The 19856-nt window shown below is 37.2% G+C and overlaps 1 protein-coding gene across 1 annotated transcript in view; it reads left to right on the forward strand.

The window, feature by feature from the left end:
- The window catches only part of LOC150090543 (ATP-binding cassette sub-family C member 1-like), a 198292-nt gene that overhangs the window by 169069 nt on the left and 9367 nt on the right, over positions 1-19856 (forward strand). Inside the window, exons 20-21 of the mRNA XM_090378813.1 lie at positions 1265-1360; positions 13399-13507. Coding sequence (XP_090234939.1) covers positions 1265-1360; positions 13399-13507 — 205 coding nt within the window. The remainder of the gene's footprint in view (positions 1-1264; positions 1361-13398; positions 13508-19856) is intronic.

Consider the following 19856-nt stretch of genomic DNA (forward strand, 5'->3'; position numbering starts at 1 on the left):
TGTCAAGTAATTCCGCCGGTCTCCTACTCTTAATATCATTAGTGCCAACGTGTACAACTATATCACCTTTTGTGCCCTTAAAAGATGATATCCACTCTACAACGTCATGATCCTTTGCCCCTGGCAGACATACCCTGGTCCTCTTCCACTTATGCTTTTTTTACAAAGCATGTTCCCCGTTTCCCTGACAATAGTCACCAACAACTTCTAGTTCCCGTGGGAGAAGAAAAATGCATCACATGCATTTTTCTTCTCTTCCACGAGCCTCATTAGTTCATTTGACATCCTAAACCTTGAACAGCATTTCTTAGTTGGTATGAAAAGCCTAGTAGGCTTTTCCAAAATTAATTCCTTGAAGGCTTCCCATTTATAATTTGCTGTATTCCTATCTAGATGATCCTTCATTGCTTTAATCAGTGACTCCATTATTTTCCCTGCAACAGAAGTTAGGCTAATAGGTCTAGAATTACCATATCACCCTTTTATCTTCCTTTGTGAATTGGGATATATGTCCAGTTTGAATTTTTTGACAGCATGAATTTTTGTCATTTTCACAACGTGGATGAGTTAGTTGGTCTCAGGTGAAGGTAGTGTGATTTTTTTCTCTTGGAAACTAGTTTTTTACCTGGGAAACAAGCAATTTACAGACATAATATATACAGTGCAATATGGCCAGTTGCTGATGTACCTGAAATCTTACAAAAACTGAGCAAAGATGCCAGGTTTTTTCTCTAGACACAAATATCATTTTCTTAACTTTAAGCAAGAAGTGTATTGTATCTGCTGATGAGTAATTTACATTGTCTGAAGCTTGCCATTGCTCTGAGTGACATGGATGCTACATTGGTTCATACTTGGTTACCTCCACCAGTGTTAGCAGTCTCAGAATGAAAGTGCAGGCAAATTTTTTTTGTGTGTTGCACATACTCATTGCAAAATTGGTTCAGCAATGTTTCTAATTTTTCATAAAAATAAAATGCTAATTAAGAAAAGGTAGGACAACCCTTGCTTTTGACTGAATTTGCTTAAAACTAGTAATTTTACATTTGCTAAAACTGGTATATGTACTGTTATCAGTTTTGGCATTTTGATACTAATATGCAACACGTAAAATACTATTCCTAATGGTATCAAAATGCCAGCAGTCCTAGCTAGGCCATTTAATCAAGACTAACTGGACATGATAGAATAGTTTGTTTAATATATTGTCGGATTGAAAATATGTCACAGCTGAATATATATATTTTTTTTTTTTTTTTTTCAGGTTTCCTATAAAGTGTATCTTGACTACATAAAGAATTTTGGAATTGCCTTGTTTGTTGCTGCTACAATAGCAGCATGTCTATGTTCCACATGTGAAGTGAGTAATCTGTTTGGCTTATTCTTATGCATGCCGACCGGGCTAGCCAGGTGGATACAGGGCCTGCCTAGCAACCCAAAGGTCGCAGGTTCGAATCCCACCTTGGGCTTGTATCAAAGTACTGAAAAAACCTTGGGAGGTGCATTATGGCCACAGAAGCCGATGTGCCAACAACTACCAGCCATAAATTCTTATGCATGCAGAAAATAATTGAAAAATAGCTAATAGTGTAGTTGACTGGTTTATATAAAAACAGGAAATAATTGTTAAAAGCTTTTTGAAGTTGTTAAAATATAAAGTAAAACATCTTATAAACTTATTCTGGGAACTAGGGGAGGGTGATAGTTTTTAATTTTAAATATTAAAAAATATACAAGAATCCTATCTTATACCAGTAGTGAACGTCACTTAAAGTACTTTAGTGACTGAAGAGCAATGAGGCCTACTCACCATGTTCTGTGTTCAATATTTTAAATTGGCAAAATGATGCAAAAAAGTAAGCTGATAGCATCAGCCATTAAAAAAAAAAAAATACAAATTCTGCTAACCTATCACTTCTAATAACTTGTCCAATCCTTTAAATTTATTTGAACTACTCATTGCCATAACACCAGGTAAAAGATTACTCTGACAATCAGTTACTCTCTGGCTGAAGGTAAATTTCCTTATACAAGTATTAATCCTACAACCATACCTTTCCAATTTAAATTTACATCCAATTGTGTGTATAGTCCAAGAAAGAGTAAGGATGCTATTAGCATTTAGTTTACTGGATCCATTTAAAGACAAACAGTCTGATCAGGTCCCCTTGTATTAAGTTTCTAGACACTTCAGTTTACAAAACTCAAGTGTTTGTTGGTATAAGTACCCTTCTATGACTGACTAATCATGTTGCTGTTCCATGATGTACATCCATCCTAAAATTTAAGACTTCCAAACAGGTCTGAAATATGCAAGATCCAACCAAACCATTGCCTTATACAAAGGATAGTCACTTCCCTGCTGGCAAAATTTCTGTATATCACTGACAGAATCCCATGAACTGTCCTAGCAGCCTGTCTGCATTTCTTGGCAAATTTCATCTGGGACTACAATTACCCCCTAGATATTCATTGTCTTACTACCTTGAGTTTAGTACCACTCAAATGGTATGTCACTTTGGGAGTATTGTTACTAAAATGTTAGTACCTTGCATTTATCAATGTTAAATCTCAACTGCTGCTTTTCACCCATGTGCCTAATTTATCCAGTTCTAGTTGGAGTAGCATGCCTGATTATCAGTAACTGCCCAGCTTCCCTTTGTGTAATCAGCAAACTTAGACTTTAAACTTCTTATGCCTACATCAATATCATATATATATATATATATAGAAAACAGTAAGGCCTAACACTCAACCCTGAGGGACTCTATTAATAACATTTAGTCCATACCAATTTGTCCCCAGTACTACACTTTGCCAAATTGTTTGGCAGTCATTCATGTGGAACAGCATTAAAAGCTTTACTGAAATCTCAGTATATGGCATCAGATTTTTTTTCTCCAGTTCCTTTTGTGATAACCTCATAGTAATTAATCAGATTGGTTATAAGAGGATCTCCCCTTAATGAATTCATACTGTTGATCACTGTATTATTGTATTTCCGTGATGTGAATAGGAAAGGTATTTACACATCTCCAGTCTGTGGAAACATCCACTGAAGTCAAGGGTACAGTTTCAATTTCTTATTGGCTTTTATGATGGGTTATCAAAATGTTTCTACCCTTACCTAGAAATAATAGCCCTAGAAAGGTGAAACTTCACAGGAACTTTAATCCTATTCTATGTACTCTCCCTGTATAGTAACACATTCCTCCCATCTATGGATCAGTTGTTTAATGCCTTGATCATAGAAGTTATGATAATATTATTATGATAACTGATGATATTAAGAGTAGGAGATCGGCAGAATTACTTAACAAGTACAGGTCACTGTTGGACAATAAAAGACGTCGATTAGTGTTGAATTTGAAAGTGGCTGCAATTCTGCCCAGGCACAATAGGAAGAAGTATATAATGAGAAGAGCCTTGTTGATCAATTCAGCCCTGGGAAGATTGTGCAAGGCTCAAGGGGTAGAAGTTTTTTCAGCCTGGTCTGTACTTGTTAACAGGAGAGACTGCTTCTACAGGGATGGAATACACTTAATTAGAAAGGATGCAAGAATATTTGCTGATGCTATCGAGGCAGTGTTAGGTGGGTCAGAAAACTGCTAGCTTGGGGAGGGGATACAAGGACTAATAGATTAACAGTAGCCACTGGCAGAGGTGAAAGTGATTCTTGCACTACTTCTATTGGAATGAGCAGCAGCCTAGAAAACAAGATGCAGGGTATTTCAGAGACTGCTGGGAGTCACTGCAGTACAAGTAAACACATGGGTTGTGTTAGGTTAGCTAAGAATAGGAACAGGTGCATGTATACTTCAATGTACACTAATGCAAGGAGTTTGGTAAATAAATTTGATGAATTTGAGGTATTACTCAAAACATCAAAGGCAGATATTGTTGGAATATCAGAGAGGTGGTGTCACACAGATATAAGGAGTGCAGAACAGAAATTTAGGGAGTACAATGTGTACAGGAAAGTTAGACAGGATAGGAAGGGAGGAGGGGTTATGCTATTAGTTAAGAAACACATAATCCAAGGAAGGGAAGCCAGTCGACATCGCTGGACAGTGCAGTGTAGAGTCAGTTTGGTGTGACATAAGCATTGGAAGATCAAAATGGAGAGTAGGAGTGTGTTATAGGCCTAATGACTCTGAGTATAATAAGAAACTGAACAGGGAAATAGTGGGCCAGTAAATCAGTCTTATAATGGGGGATTTTAATTTCCCAGATATTGACTGGAATTTGTGGGTTGGTCACTCGCACACTAGCAAGGCTTTTGTGGATTTATTGGATGGTTTTCTACATCAGAATGTTCGGGAGGCAACTAGAGGGAGTAATACTCTTGATCTGATTATCAGTAGTGATTTTTCATGCTTTAAGAATCTGCAGATAAGGGAACCACTAGGTGACTGTGATCAATGTGATGAAGTGGGAGTTACTCAACTAGGTAACTACAATCATGGGTAAAGGAAGGGTTTTTGCTTTTGTAAAGGTGACTATGCTGGTCTGAGACAGTATTTAAATTCTATACTGTGGGACCAATGGATGATGTTACGAATAGGAAATTCAAAATGGGAGACATTCCAAGAAGTACTCTTGGTAGCTACTAAGCTTTACATATCAACTAAGAAATATTGTTCAAGGTTTAGGCCTAAATGGATCTCAGATGAACTAATGAGACATATGGCAGAAAAGAAAAATGCATGGCATACATACAAATTAATGGGTGACATGGAAGCGTATGATAGATATAAGCTGGTCTGTAACCAAGTCACAAAGGAGATTAGGCAGGCAAAGGCAGATTATGAGAAATCCTTGGCAAAGGATGCAAATAAAAACAGAAAAGAATTCTTTACCTATGTAAACTCAAGAAGGAAAGGGATGAATCAGATTGGTCCACTGGATATTGATGGTTCAACTGTTGATGATCCTGCTCAGGTGGTTAACAAATTAAATGAGTATTTTGCATCTACATTCACCCATGAGGAGTTATTCAGGGAGGGGAATGCCAGAGGAAAGCTACTCTGGCAGTTAGCTAGATGATTTTGAAATAACTGAGAGGAAAGTAGAGGAGAAATTTTTGAAGATAAACATAAAAAAGGAACCCAGGGTAGATGGGATCTATCCAATTATAATAAAGAAGGCAACCAAGGAAGTAAGCAAACCCTTAGCCATAATTATGAGAGCTTCCTTGGACTCAGGGGAGATACCCATGGACTGGAGATGTGCAAATGTGATCCAAATTCATAAAGGAGGATCAAAGGACGAAACAAGTAATTATAGACCTTTAGTTTAACTTCTATTTCAGAAATATTAATGGAGGCACTGGTTAAAGATGGTGCCTCTGTAGCCAGGTGGGAAGGGGCAGCAATGCATAGCACAGGCTTCTTGATTAGACCGGGGTTCGAGCCAGTCACCACCAAATACGGAGGATGTGGAAAGGTCAGGGAATGACCACCGCATATCTCGGAGCAATATGGCCTTAGTTGCTAATGTTCCTAAAAACCAAATAACTAACTGGTTAAAGAAGCACTGCAGGATCATCTAGACAAGACTTCAGTTATAGCTTGGACACAGCATGGTTTTCTTAAGGGAAAGTCTTGCCTGACCAATTTGATTGGATACTATGGTGTGGTCACAAAGGAACTGGATACAGGGAATAACTTTGATATCATATATTTGGATTTTGAAAGGCCTTTGATACAGTTGCACATGGAAGACTGTTGAACAAATTGGAGCCATGTGGCATTGGAGAGAAATTTCTGCTATGGATAAAGAGATGGTTGAGTCTTTTCTTCAAACTTTTCTTCAAATAAAGGAATGGTTGAGTTGGAGAAGACAATGGTGATCAATGGACACTGCTCATAGTGGACTAATGTTATTAGTGGAGTCCCTAAGGGTTCAGTTGGGTCCATTGTTGTTTTCTGTATTTATAAATGATATTGATGATGATGGTATATCAAGCTTAAGTAGCTCATGATGTCTTATCATTAGCATTAGTAGAGGTATATGATGCAAGAAAGCAAGCTTATGCAGCATCAGCCAAAAAAAAACCCTTCCACTTAACCCCTCCATTTGTTTGAAATACCTGTCCAGCTGAGCCTTAAATTTATTTAGGCTATCAACTTCCACAACAAGGGATGGAAGTCTGTTCCACCAATCAACTACCCGTTGGCTAAAGGCAAATTTCCGCACATCTATCCTACATCTGTCTTTCCTCAATTTGAATTTATGCCCTCTCAGGTGATTATTCTGAGCAAGAGGCAGTATCAAATCAGCATTGAGCATGCTCAAACCATTCAAGGCTTTGTACACTGCTATCAGATCACCTTGCCAGTGCCTAGTCTCCAGACACTGTAACTTGCAAAACTTAAGCCTTTTTTCCTAAGAGCAACCCTTCATTCCATTCACTAACCTTGTTACCCTTCTCTATACTAGTTCCAGCAGCTCTACATACTTCTTGTAATGAGGCCTCCAGATCTGTATACAGTACTCAAGGTGTGGCCTGACCTGACCAAGGGAATAATCACCTCCCTATCCCTGCTAGAAAAATTTCTGTATATCATTGATAAGACACAATGAGCTACTCTTGCACTCTGTCTGCACTGCTCAGAGAACTTCATGTCTGCCTGCACAATTACCCCCATGTCCTTTTCATTCTTTACCACTGTCAGTGTAGTACCACAGAGTTGATACGTTGCTCTGGGGTTACTATTTCCCATATGTAGCACTTTACATTTGTCAATGTTAAACTTCATTTGCCACCTCTCAGCCCATCTCCTCAACCTTTCCAGATCCTGTTGCAGCAGCATAGGGTCAGTAGCGTCCTTAACAACCCTGCCAACCTTTGTATCGTCTGTAAACTTGGACATTAAGCTTGATATACCATCATTAATATTATTTATAAATACAGAAAACAACAATGGACCCAACACTGAACTCTGAGGGACTCCACTAATAACATTAGTTCACGATGAGCAGTGTCCATTAATTACTACTGTCTTCTGCCACTCAACCATTCCTTTATCCATAGCAACAATTTGACACCAATACCACACTGCTTCAATTTGTGCAACAGTATCAAAAGCCTTTCTAAGATCCAAATATATAATATCAAAGTTATTACCTGCATCCAATTCTTTTGTGACTACATCATAGTATCCAATCAAATTGGTCAGGCAAGACCTTCCCTTAAAAAACCATACTGTCTCTGAGCTATAACTGAATTCTTGTCAAGATGATCCTGCAGTGCTTCTTTAACCAGTGCTTCCATTAATTTTCCTGGAGCAGAAGTTAAACTCACAGATCTATAAATACTTGACAGCCTTTGATCCTCCTTTGTGAATTGGTTACATTTGCACATCTCCAGTCTGTGGGTACCTCCTGAGTCCAAGGAAGCTCTCATAATTATGGCTAATGGATTGCTTACTTTATTTGCTACCTCCTTTAATATAATTGGATAGATCCCATCCACCCCAGGTGCCTTTCTTGTATTTATCTTCAACATTTATCTTGTATTTATCTTATCAATGATATACAGGAATTTTTCTAGCAGGGATAGGGAGGTGATTATTCCCTTGTATAAGGCAATGGTCAGGCCGCACCTTGAGTACTGTATACAGGTCTGGAGGCCTCATTTCAAGAAGGATGTAGATCTGCTGAAACAAGTACAGAGAAGGGTAACAAGGTTAGTGAACGGAATGAAGGGTTGCTCTTACGAAGAAAGGCTTAAGTTTTGCAAATTACAGTGTCTGGAGATTAGGCACCGGCGAGGTGATCTGATAGAGGTGTACAAAGCCTTGAATGGTTTGAGCATGCATCAATGCTGATGGGATACTGCCTCTTGTTCAGAATAATCACCTGAGAGGGCATAAATTCAAATTGAGGAAAGACAGATGTAGGATAGATGCATGGAAATTTGCCTTTAGCCAGCAGGTATTTGGTTGGTGGAACAGACTTCCATCCCTTGTTGTGGAAGTTGATAGCCTAAATAAATTTAAGGCTCAGCTGGACAGGTATTTCGAACGAATGGAGGGGTGAAGTGGAAAGGGTTTTGTTTTTTTTTGCCTGATGCTGCATAAGCTTGCTTTCTTGCATCATATGCCTCTACTAATGTTAATGTCCAAGTTTGCAGACGATACAAAGGTTGGTAGGGTTTTTAAGGACACTAATGACAGTATGCTGATGTAACAGGATCTAGAAAAGTTGAGCAGATGGGCTGAGAGGAGGCAAATGAAGTTTATAATTGATAAATATAAAGTACTACATATGGGAAGCATTAACCCCAGAGTGACATCAACTCTGTGGTACTACACTGACAGTGGTAGAGAACAAAAAGGATCTGGGGGTAATTGTGCAGGCAGATATGAAGTTTTCTGAGCAGTGCAGACAGTCTGCAAGAGTAGCTCATAGTGTCTTGTCAATGATATACAGAAATTTTTCTAGCAGTGATATGGAAGTGATTATCTCCTTGTATAAAGCAATGATCAGGCCACACCTTGAGTACTGTATACAGGTCTGGAGGCCTCATTTTAAGAAGGATGTAGAGCTGTTGGAACGAGTACAGAGAAGGGCAACAAGATTAGTGAATGGAACAAAGGGTTGCTTGCTCTTACGAAGAAAGGCTTAAATTTTGCAAATTATAGTGTCTGGACACTAGGCACCTGTGAGGTGATCTGATTGAGGTGTATAAAGCCTTGAATGGTTTGAATGTGCTCAATGCTGATGGGATTCTTGCTCAGAATAATCACCTGAGAAGGCATAAATTCAAATTGAAGAAAGACAGATGTAGGATAGATGTGTGGAAGTTTGCCTTTAGCCAGTGGGTAGTTAGTTGGTGGAACAGACTTCTATCCTCTGTTGTGGAAGTTGATAGCCTAAATAAACTTAAGGCTGAGCTGAACATTTGGAACAAATGGAGGGGTGAAATGGGAGCTGATGTGTTTTTTTTTTTTTTTTTTTTGGCTGATGCTGCAGAAGCTTGCTTTCTTGCATCACATGCCTCTGCTAATGCTAAAGTCTGCACTTTTTGCCTGAAACCAGATTCCACTTCATTGATAATTTCCTGAGATGAATCAAAATGGCATCCATGCAATAGTTTCTTCATTTCTCAAAACAAGAAGTCTGATGGTACTGCAGTAGTTCGAAGCTGCACCAGACAACAAAGTTGGTGGTGGCAATGGCCATGTGAGCTGGTGCATTGTCTGACAGAAGGACACCATTGATTAACATTCTATACCTTTTCACCTTTAAAGCATTGCATAACTTTTTCAAAAGATTTCTGTATTCTCCAGTAAGTGTGGAACCACAACCAACCCTGGGGACTCACATCTGGTGAGTTATGGGCTTGGCACACCCAGGGTCCTGAGCTGGATATCATCATTCTTCTCTTTCTTGGTGATTCCCTTCTACTTTTCTCTCTCTCTCTCTCTCTCTCTCTGTCTCTCTCTCTCATGGTAATTCGGGAATTTTTTTTTTTGGCTGGTGCAGCATATGCCTCAGGCTTCCTTGCACCATATAGCTAATAATAATAATAACAACAACAACAAGGTAGGCAATCTGTCAGGATAACCCCTTTTCTCTCCCAAAACGTGGACAACATCACCTTCTTTGCAGATGGAGTGGTCACCAGATTCATCCCCTTGTGATTTCTTCTTATGGGGATTCATCAAAGACAGTCTACAAGACTCCTGTTGTAGACATCACAGACTTAAAGCACAGGATTACAAATGCAATTACCATGATTAAGCATGACATCCTTGAAAAAACATGGGATGAATTTTATTACCAATTAGATATTGTTCATGTGACAAGTGGTGCACATGTTGAATGTCAGTAAAAACGTCAACTGTTTTTCTTACATTTAGCAAAGGTTTTGTGTTTATATCATTAAAATTACATTTGTTACAAACATTTAAAATTGAGTGTGTGTGTGTGTGTGTGTGTGTGTGTGTGTGTGTGTGTGTGTGTGTGTGTGTGTGTGTGTGTGTGTGTGTGTGATTTTACAAGAAAGCAGTTGAATTTTTAGATGTTGTTTAGACTTTGGTGGCATTGTTAGGGGTATACTCAGTTAGTTTAGTTAGTGGGGAACCAGGTAGGAGGGTGACAATAGGGTAGGCATCCCCAAAGAGGTCAGTGGGGATGAACCCCACCAGGTGAAGTATAGGAGAGGCTGGGAGGAGACGGAGACCAATCTTTTCCCTCCTGGGGAATGGGGTTTTAAAGGGAACTGGTTTGAGCACCCAATTCAGATCACCAAATGGTGTGTTGGCAGCAAAGCTGCAGTATATTTTCATCAGTGATGGTTGTCAGGTCCATGTAGTGTCGAATCCGATAGGAAAGTCAAACTGCCCATCCCGCTCCGGGGGTGGGAATCCACCAGGCGAGGGAGTTGGAGAGACACACATTTACTTCATTCATAATCTGAATTCTCACTCTACTTGCATTATATTTTTATACTTTTTTCTTATAGTTTATAATATATATATTTTTTTTCTATTAGACTATATTATTTATTTTAATTGTTTTTTTTTTCACTCATTCATGTCTTTCTCACTCACCAGGGGGATGCAATTATTATTATTATTATTATTATTATTATTATTATTAGCTCTATGGTGCAAGGAAGCCTGAGGCTTATGCTGCACCAGCCAAAAAAAAAAAAAGTTAGTCAAAAATAGAAGGGAATTGCCAAGAAAGGGAAGAATGATGATATTCAGTCCAAACCCATACTCACCAGATGTGAGCCCCTGAGGTTAATGTAATTTTAAATACTAAATAATTAAGCTAAATAAGAAAGAATATAAAAGATTAAAACTAGGGTTAGTGTTTACTTAACTGTAACATTTACGGTTTGTGTTCTTTTTCTCTCTAACTTACCCTCATTCATTCTTCTGGCTTTCATTTCATTTGTTTGACTATTGCTTTCTGAGTTGGTTTCAGGCAAGGGTAGCATAGTTTTTTTTTTTTCTCCCCGAACCTGGGTTTTTCGTCCAGAAAAATAGAAAATCCACCTCAGAACACACTTAATTTGAACAAACAGAGCAACATAGGCTTAGTCGTTGATGCTCCTAAAAAAAATAAAAAATAAATACTGAAGGAGTTCAAGAATTACTGGTAGAAAGAGGCTGGTGAAGCAGATTTAGTGGAAATGGCATCAGAAGCAAATCAATTCAGTGGATAAATTTATTTATATTATGTGTATATACAGATAATTCTGAACTTCCAAATTTTACACTAAAAAAGTATATGGAAAGACATAAAATTAGCTGAGCAATTAGAATCTTAATTTTTTGAATTCAGTTCTTTGACTGAGAGGAACCCAAAGTTCAAAAGGGAGCTTCAAAAATGTTTAGTTCCGTGCGATGAAATTACAAAGGTCTACCAAACAAAAGCAAACAAAACCAGATTAATGATTTTTTAAAGAAAGCAGAAGATACACTAAATCTTTACTGACCTTTCTTTGTTGTGAGATCATTTAACTCAGTTAGAATTAAGTATATTTCTGGCTGGTGTTCTGTTCCCTGAACTTCCTGACATGTGAATGTAAGTGCAAAATATTTACTTTGTCAGCAACCTGTATAGGACCATCAATAGTTCTGCCATCCATATTCAGCAGACCATTGATTCATCTTTCTAATGTTAGCATAAGAAAAGAATTCTTTGCTACTTTTTTTTTTTGTGTTCTTAGTCAAGGATCTCTCTTAATGTGCCTTAGCTTGTCTTACTAATTTAATTTAATGAATCATTAGGTTCATTCACCATCCACCAAGCCAAAATAATGGCTAAATTTCCTACAATGGAATTGTCATGGATTCTGGCAAAATGCTGACGAAATCAAGGCCCTCCTGCAGCAGCACAAGCCAGTTTGCTTTTGCTTGCAGGAGACACCTAAAGGCAAATGACAACCCCCCACCATGCATAACATCACAATTTTTTGTAAGGACAGAATTGTGGATGGTTCTGCTCATGGAGGAGTAGCTATCCTTGTGGGTAACCAGACCCCAGTTCAGCCATTGCTACTTACAACCAGCATAGACTGTTGCAATTTGCCTTACAGTAGGTTTTTTGTTAACCATCTGCTCTATATATTTGCCACCTGGGACCGACATCTCACAGTAAGACCTTGACGATCTTGTAACACAGTTGCCTCCTCTTTTCTTACTACTTTCGGATTTTAATGGACATAAACACTGTGGGGTAGTGTTAGCAACAATGGAAGGGGGCAAGTCAGAGCATATGCTAAATGACAATGACATCTCTTCTAAATGTGGTAACAAATACCTTCTTCCACATGCCTACCCATATGTTTTCTGCCATTGATCTTTCTACCTGCTCTCCTTCCTTCTCTTATCTGGGAGGTGGAGGAAAACCTGTATGGAAGTGATCACTTCCCCATGATAACCTGCTTACACAGTGGGAGATAGTATCTTCCTTTTGGGTTACTGCAGTGGAAGATTGATCAGGCTGACTGATCTGGACCTTTTCAAGGTCCAGATCAGTCAGCTTTCCTTTCAAGACTGGCAAATTTTGACATGACAGTGGTCAGTCAGGAGCTTATAAATGATGCAGTCTGTACATCACAAAGTATCGTCCAAGCAGCTGCAATCACAATTCCAAAAACATCTTCCCGGTTTTTTTAAATTTACATTTTTTGTAAATTTAAATTATTCCTGGTGTATTATAACCTTCGATATTTTTCCACCATAATAAACGAATCAAATCATAGCAGTCATTGCCATCTCATATAAAACATTGTGTACTCTCGTTTACAGGTTAATATTTAATTTATTGCTGTTTAGGGTAATATTAGTTTTTAGCTATAAAAATTTTTATTTCTAATTTTTATAGATTTGAAAATATTGAAACAGCAATTAAACAAAATTTAAACCATTTTTAAATGGTTATAAATTTTTTAAACCATTTTAATTTTTATATTGTTGATTTCATATGTGGAGTTGAATAATTATATTCATGGACGCTATCCAAAATCTTTGAATTTGGGTTGGAGGGGAGGTACCTCCATTAAGAAAGCTATTATCTGTATATTCAGCAAGTTAGTAAAAGGTATAAAGGTGTTGTCTAAAATGTTGGGAAAGCTTGCCCCACCATTCTATTCTAATGTCCACTTCTTGAGCTACAAATGATTAGGTGAGGCAATGGATAAAATTTATTAGTGTGATAAGAATCTTATTTTTAAGAAAGATTGTTCTCTTTTTTTTTTTTATTCACTAAATGTAATAGAGTAAATTGGATAAACTATTCTAGCATATCATTCAAAGTAATAAGGTTTGGTAAATTACTGATAGTTTTGCTTATTAAAGATAATTTGTGGGCTTAAGCCTATATAACTAAAATATTTAGAAAACATTCATTTTTTTTTTTATTTATTTTTAGGCTGGTTCTGGAATATGGCTAAGTTATTGGTGTATGGATGTTTCTACAAGCAGTTCCTCTAAAAGAGTGATGAGACTTGGAGTCTATGCTCTCTTGATAATAGCCCAGGGTGTGTTAATGTAACTTTTAAATATAAAATAAGTTAACAACAGGGCATATAGCATTGATAATGTGATTAAAGGCTATCAGTGAATCTAACTTGATAGATATCAGAATATCAATATATTATTAATGTTGAATTAAGTTTTTTGATATATGAAACTCTGCTTTGATGTAATCACAACTAAATTAAGGACAGTTTTTTTTATGATTGCACTTGTGGGTGGTAAAAAGTTTCACTTCTGAAACATTTGCGATGTGTGCAACATAGCAGTTGTTTTATTAGTTTTGATATAGTGCAAATCTTCTGTTTGGATGCTAATTATGTTTTGGTTGAATAGTGTATAAAAGTCCATAGTATTATAGCAAAATTAGCTAAATAAGTTAAGTGTTTAATTTTACCATACAAATATCATCGATTTTCCTTTGATTCCATTGTTTATTAGTAGTGAAAGTTTTCTTTGTTGTGTATGTATTTATGTATGACATGAGTAAACATATTCCACTGTTTTTGACATAACTGAGCAATGGTTTCAAAACCTCAAGAGAAAACATTTTCCCAGTGGAACAGAAAGAAAAGATATTGCGCATAAATATATACAATCGAACTTGGTTATAACTGAGCATCAAGGGACTGACAATTTCCTCTTTATAACTGTTACTTGCTATATTAGTAATAGCAGAGATAGGGAAACCCCTGGAGCCATTAAACAATGAACGCTATATCAGTGATGAGTTAAATTTACCTCCTATTTTTTTTAAATTCTCAATAACTTAATAAGAAGATTGATTCAAAAAACAAAAGAAATATTAGAGAGAAAAAATAATATAAGAATATACTTACATACCATTAGTATTAATATGCTTGTATAAACTACAATACACTTAATATTAAACACAATTTATTTGTTTGTAATTTTAAAACCCTACACTTAATACTAAACACACAATTTCAATTAGTCTTTATTTATGAATCTTAAAATTGATGTTTGTTTTAAAGATTTCTCTTTGATATTTCTTAAGTTTTCCCTTAAAACACTCAACACATTAAGTCTCCTTACTTGCCACAGTTCCTTCAAAAAATTTGACTAATGTGTCTGTTGCACCTTGAGCTTGTAAGATTGTTGGCACCGATTTTGATTCACTTTCAATTGTCACAATCATAGTCTTTGCCGGCATCATTATCGTCTTTGTTGAGCACAGAATCTACAATGTCACTCTCTGTAGGAAGACTGCTAGTTAGTAAGTTGTCATAGACTCGTTCAAATTCATTGATGTTATCTGTATTAAAACCTACAACATTGTTACATAGCATCCATTCACATAATGGTAAGTTATTTTCTTTATTTCCATCTTCACCTACAATTGAAATTTCATTTGAATTTAATTTTGATTTCTTGGAGCAATTCGATATGGTTGTCGAAGTAACATTATTCCATGCATCATTCAATAAATTTTTAGCATCCAATATCAATATATAGACTCGGTAAGTTTCTGTTCTCTTTGACTGATCAGATGTAGAACTAGAAATCTTTTTATAAAATACTTTCAAACTCTTGATTACACCTATGTCCATTGGTTGTAAAATTGATGTAGCATTGGGAGGCAGAAACACTAGATTAAGGATGGAAAAATTTTGAATCTGGGTATGTACAGGAGAGTTACCAACTAATGATAAAATATTTTTCTTCTTTTTGAATAGCTCCTTATTCCAATTATTTATGTATTGCCGAAAAATATCCAAAGCGATCTAAGCTTTCTTGTTTACAGTATAATCCGCAGGAAGTTTCCTTATGTTTTTTACACACAGAGGTTTTCACGATTTTCTGATAACAAACAGTTTGTTCTGGTCATATTTGCGCATACAAGCACTGTCAAAGGAGCCTTTGATTTTTTCCAATAACACACTTTTCCCCTTTGAATTTAAATATACATCAAATTATAAAAAGGCCTGTTTCGTTGGCAGTGTAGTAGTAATAGAGGCATGTGATGCAAGAAAGCAAGCATATGAGCTTATGTAGCATCAGCCAAAAAAAAGTTTCACACAACCATTCCCTCTAAACGTTTGTCCAGTTCCTCCTTGAATTTATTTAAGCTATCAACTTCCACAACGACAGATGGAAGTTTGTTCCAACAATGAACTACCCGTTAGCTAAAGGCAAACTTCCACACATCTGTTCTACAACTGTCTTTCCTCAATTTGAATCTATACCTCCTCAGGTTTATAATCTGAGCAAGAGGAAGAATCCCATCAGAATTGAGCCTGTTCAACCCATTCAAAGCCTTATACACCTCAATCATGTCACCTTGCACGTGCCTAGTCTCCAGCTGCTGCAATTTGTAGAACTTAAGCCTTTCTTGGTAAGAGAACACATTTGGTGACATCACATACTAGGCTTTTCATACCAACTAAGTAATACCCTTCATTCCCCTCGCCAATCTTGTTGCCCTTCTCTGTACATGCTCAAGCAAATCTACCTCCTTCCTAAAATGAGGCCTCCAGACCTCTACACAAGGTGTGGCCTGACCATTGCCTTATACAAAGGGATAATCACCACCTTTTCCCTGCTAGCAAAATTCCCATATATCATTGACAAAAACTCGTGATCTGCTCTTGCAGTCTGTCTGCATTGCTCAGAAAACTTCATATCTGACTGCACATTTACTCCCAGGTCTTTCGTTTTCTGGCACCCTAAGTGTAGTACCACACAGTTGGTACATTCCTCTTGGGTTACTTCTACCCATATGCAGTACTTTGCATTTGTCAATGTTTAAACTTCAGTTGCCACTTCTCAGCCCATCTGCCCAAATTTTCTAGATCCTGTTGCAATAGTACAACTGTTGCAGATGTCTTCGTTATTGAAATCCCTTGATCTGATTATCAGCAGTGAATATTCATGCATTAAGAATTTGCAGATAAAGGAACCACTAGGTGACAGTGATCAGTGTACTGATGTGGGATTTACTTAAAGATGTAACTACCATCAAGGGTAAATGGAAGGGTTTTTGTTTTCATAAAGGTTGACTACAGCAGTCTCAGACAGTTTTTTTCAATTATATACAATGGGATCAACTGATGTCACCAACTGTGAATTCTAAATAGGAAGCCTTCAAGGACTTAATCTTGGAGGCTACTAGGCTTTTCATACCAACTAAGCAATACTGTTCAAGTTTCGGCTTAAGTGGATGTCAGATGAATTAATGAGGCTCGTGGCAGAAAAGAAAAATGCATGGGATGCATATAAATTATCAGGTGACACAAGCCTATGGTAGATGTAAGCTATCTGTATTCAAGTCAAAAAGGAGGCTAGACAGGTGAATGTGGATTATGAGAAATCTTTGGTAAAGGATGCAAAGAAAAAACAGCAAAGTTCTTTACTTATGTAAACTCTAGAAGAAAGAGAATGAATCAGATTGGTCCACTTAACATTAGATGATTTGACTATTGATGATCCTGCTCAAGTAGCTAATAAACTGAATGAGTACTTTCCATCAACATTCACACATGAGTAGTTATTCAATGAGGGGAATGCCAGACGTTTGTCAAACTCTAACAGGGAGCTAAGTGATTTTGTAATAACTGACAGCAAAGTAGAGGAGAAATTGTTGAAGTTAAACAGACATGTGGGCAGATGGAATCTATCCAGTTATAATGAAGAAAGCAGCAAGTGAAGTAAGCAAACCCTTAGCCATAATTATGATGGCATCCTTAGTCAGGTGATGTCCCCCATGGACTGGAGATGTGCAAATGTACCCCCAATTCACAAAGGGGGTTCAAAGGGTGACACACATAATTATAGACCTGTTAGTTTAACTTCTGTTCTGGAGAAAATAATGGAGTCACTGGTTAGAGGTGATACAGGATCACCTAGACAAGAGAGCAGTAATAGTTCAGACACAACATGGGTTTGTTAAAGAGAACATTGTCTGACCAATTTGATTGGATATTACAATGTGGTCATAAAGAAACTGTATGCAAAAAATAATTTTGATATCATATATTTGGATTTCGTTAAATTTTATACTATTGCACATGGAAGACTGCTGTACAAATTGGAGTGGTATGGCATTAAGAGCAAGTTACTGCAATGAATAAAGGGATTGTTGAGTGAGAGATGGCAGAGTGGTAAGAAATGGACACTGCTCTATGTAGACTAATGTTATTAGTGGAGTCCCTCGGGGTTCAGTGTTGGGTCCATTGTCTGTATTTATAAATGATATTGATGGTATATCAGGCTTAATGTCCATGTTTGCAGATGATATGAAGGTTGGCAGGGTTGTTAAGGACACTAATGACAGTACGCTGCTACAACAGGATCTAGAAAAGTTGAGCAAATGGGCTGAGAAGTGGCAACTGAAGTTTAACATTGACAAATGCAAAGTACTGCATGTGGATAGCAATAGCCGAAGAGAAACATACGAACTGTGTGGCACTACACTCAGGGAAGTTACAGCTCGACGTTTGTAACCTCACACTTTCTAAAATTTTTTTTTCCTCCCTGTTACGTTCTTTTCCAGTGCCGATGTGTAAACATCTTTATTCTTTCACAATGTCAATACACTTGAAGTGGACAAAACTTTTTGTACACTTAATTTTTTTTCACCACGTTCTAACTTGCAAATAATTTTGACTTTTTCATGAATCATCGAGAGACACTTTCTTTTGTTAGTAGGCATGTTTCTGAAGGAACAGTTCACTTGTAACTGATTTTATTTTAAAGTGATAAAGTGATCGTCATACAAACTTCTAAAGTCCCGAACTGCATACAACGTTCCTAGAGGTCCAGAAATGCAAACAGACTTTTTAGAAGTCCCGAAATAAATTTATGGTTCATTCAATAAGAGACTATCTGTAAATAGCGTAATGTGACAAGCAGAATGGCAATGCACTATTGTATAGCCCCATCCCTGGAGGATAAGGTCATAAACAGGCTGCTAATCTGATGCAGGTGGTCATAATGCTAAGTCAAGTTGCCCTTTTCATTTGCATCTATTCTTAGAATTGGGTTTTTTCGACTACCCGGGCAATTAAGACTTTTCATAGTCACCAAAATTTGTTCGGTGTATCCATGTAGTATGCTCATTATAACAGTGAGCGATTTGTATGGAATACGCATAAATTAAAATCATTGTGGGTTTTTGTTAGTTACAGCCATGATCTCATTATTTCTGTGCTCATTATAACCAAGATTGACTGTATAAAAAAAAAAGTTTAATTTTGACACTGCACATAAGGGTTTAATTTATGTACTAAATAAATTCTTTTGTTTTTGTTAATGCTGAAGACTGGTTTGTTTTGGTTGAATAATGCATCAGAATAAGTTTGTTATTGACGTTATGCTGTTTTAAAGAATAAAGACTTTCTGAAATAAAATAATGTATATTAACATTAGTAGAGGCATTTGATGCAAGAAAGCAAGCTTATGCAGCATCATCCAAAAAAAAATAAATAAAAAATAACCACTTCCACTTCACCCCTCTGTTCATTCGAAATACCTGTCCAGCTGAGCCTTAAACTTATTTAGGCTATCAACTTCCACGACAAGGGATGGAAGTCTGTTCCACCAACCAACCACCCGCTGGCTAAAAGCAAATTTCCTCACGTGTATCCTACATCTGTCCTTCCTCAATTTGAATTTATGCCCTCTCAGGTGATTATTCTGAGCAAGAGGAACAATCCCATCAGCATTGAGCATGCTCAAACCATTCAAGGCTTTATACACCTCTATCAGATCACCTTGCTGGTGCCTAGTCTCCAGACACTGTAATTTGCAAAACTTAAGCTTTTCTTCATAAGAGCACCCCTATGTTCCATTCACTAATCTTGTTGCCCTTCTCTGTACTCGTTCCAGCATCTCTACATCCTTCTTGAAATGAGGCCTCCAGACCTGTATACAGTACTCTAGGTGTGGCCTGACCATTGCCTTATACAAGGGAATAATCACCTCCTTATCCCTGCTAGAAAAATTCCTACATATCATCGACAATACACCATGAGCTACTCTTGCAGCCCATCTGCACTGCTCAGAAAACTTCATATCTGCCTGCACAACCACCCCCAGGTCCCTTTCATTCTCTACCACTGTAGTACCACAGAGTTGATACGTTGCTCTGGGGTTGCTGTTTCCCATATGTAGTACTTAACATTTGTCAATGTTAAACTTCATTTGCCACCTCTCAACCCATCTGCTCAACCTTTCCAGATCCTGTTGCAGTAGCATAGTGTCCTTGACAACCCTGCCAACCTTCGTATCGTCTGCAAACTTGGACATTAAGCTTGATATACCATCATCAATATCATTTATAAATACAGAAAACAATAATGGACCCAATACTGAACCCTGAGGGACCACTAATAA

Source organism: Mastigoproctus giganteus, chromosome 1, assembly GCF_048544385.1.
Source record: "Mastigoproctus giganteus isolate SK-2022 chromosome 1, ASM4854438v1, whole genome shotgun sequence".
NCBI classification, from domain to species: domain Eukaryota; kingdom Metazoa; phylum Arthropoda; class Arachnida; order Uropygi; family Thelyphonidae; genus Mastigoproctus; species Mastigoproctus giganteus.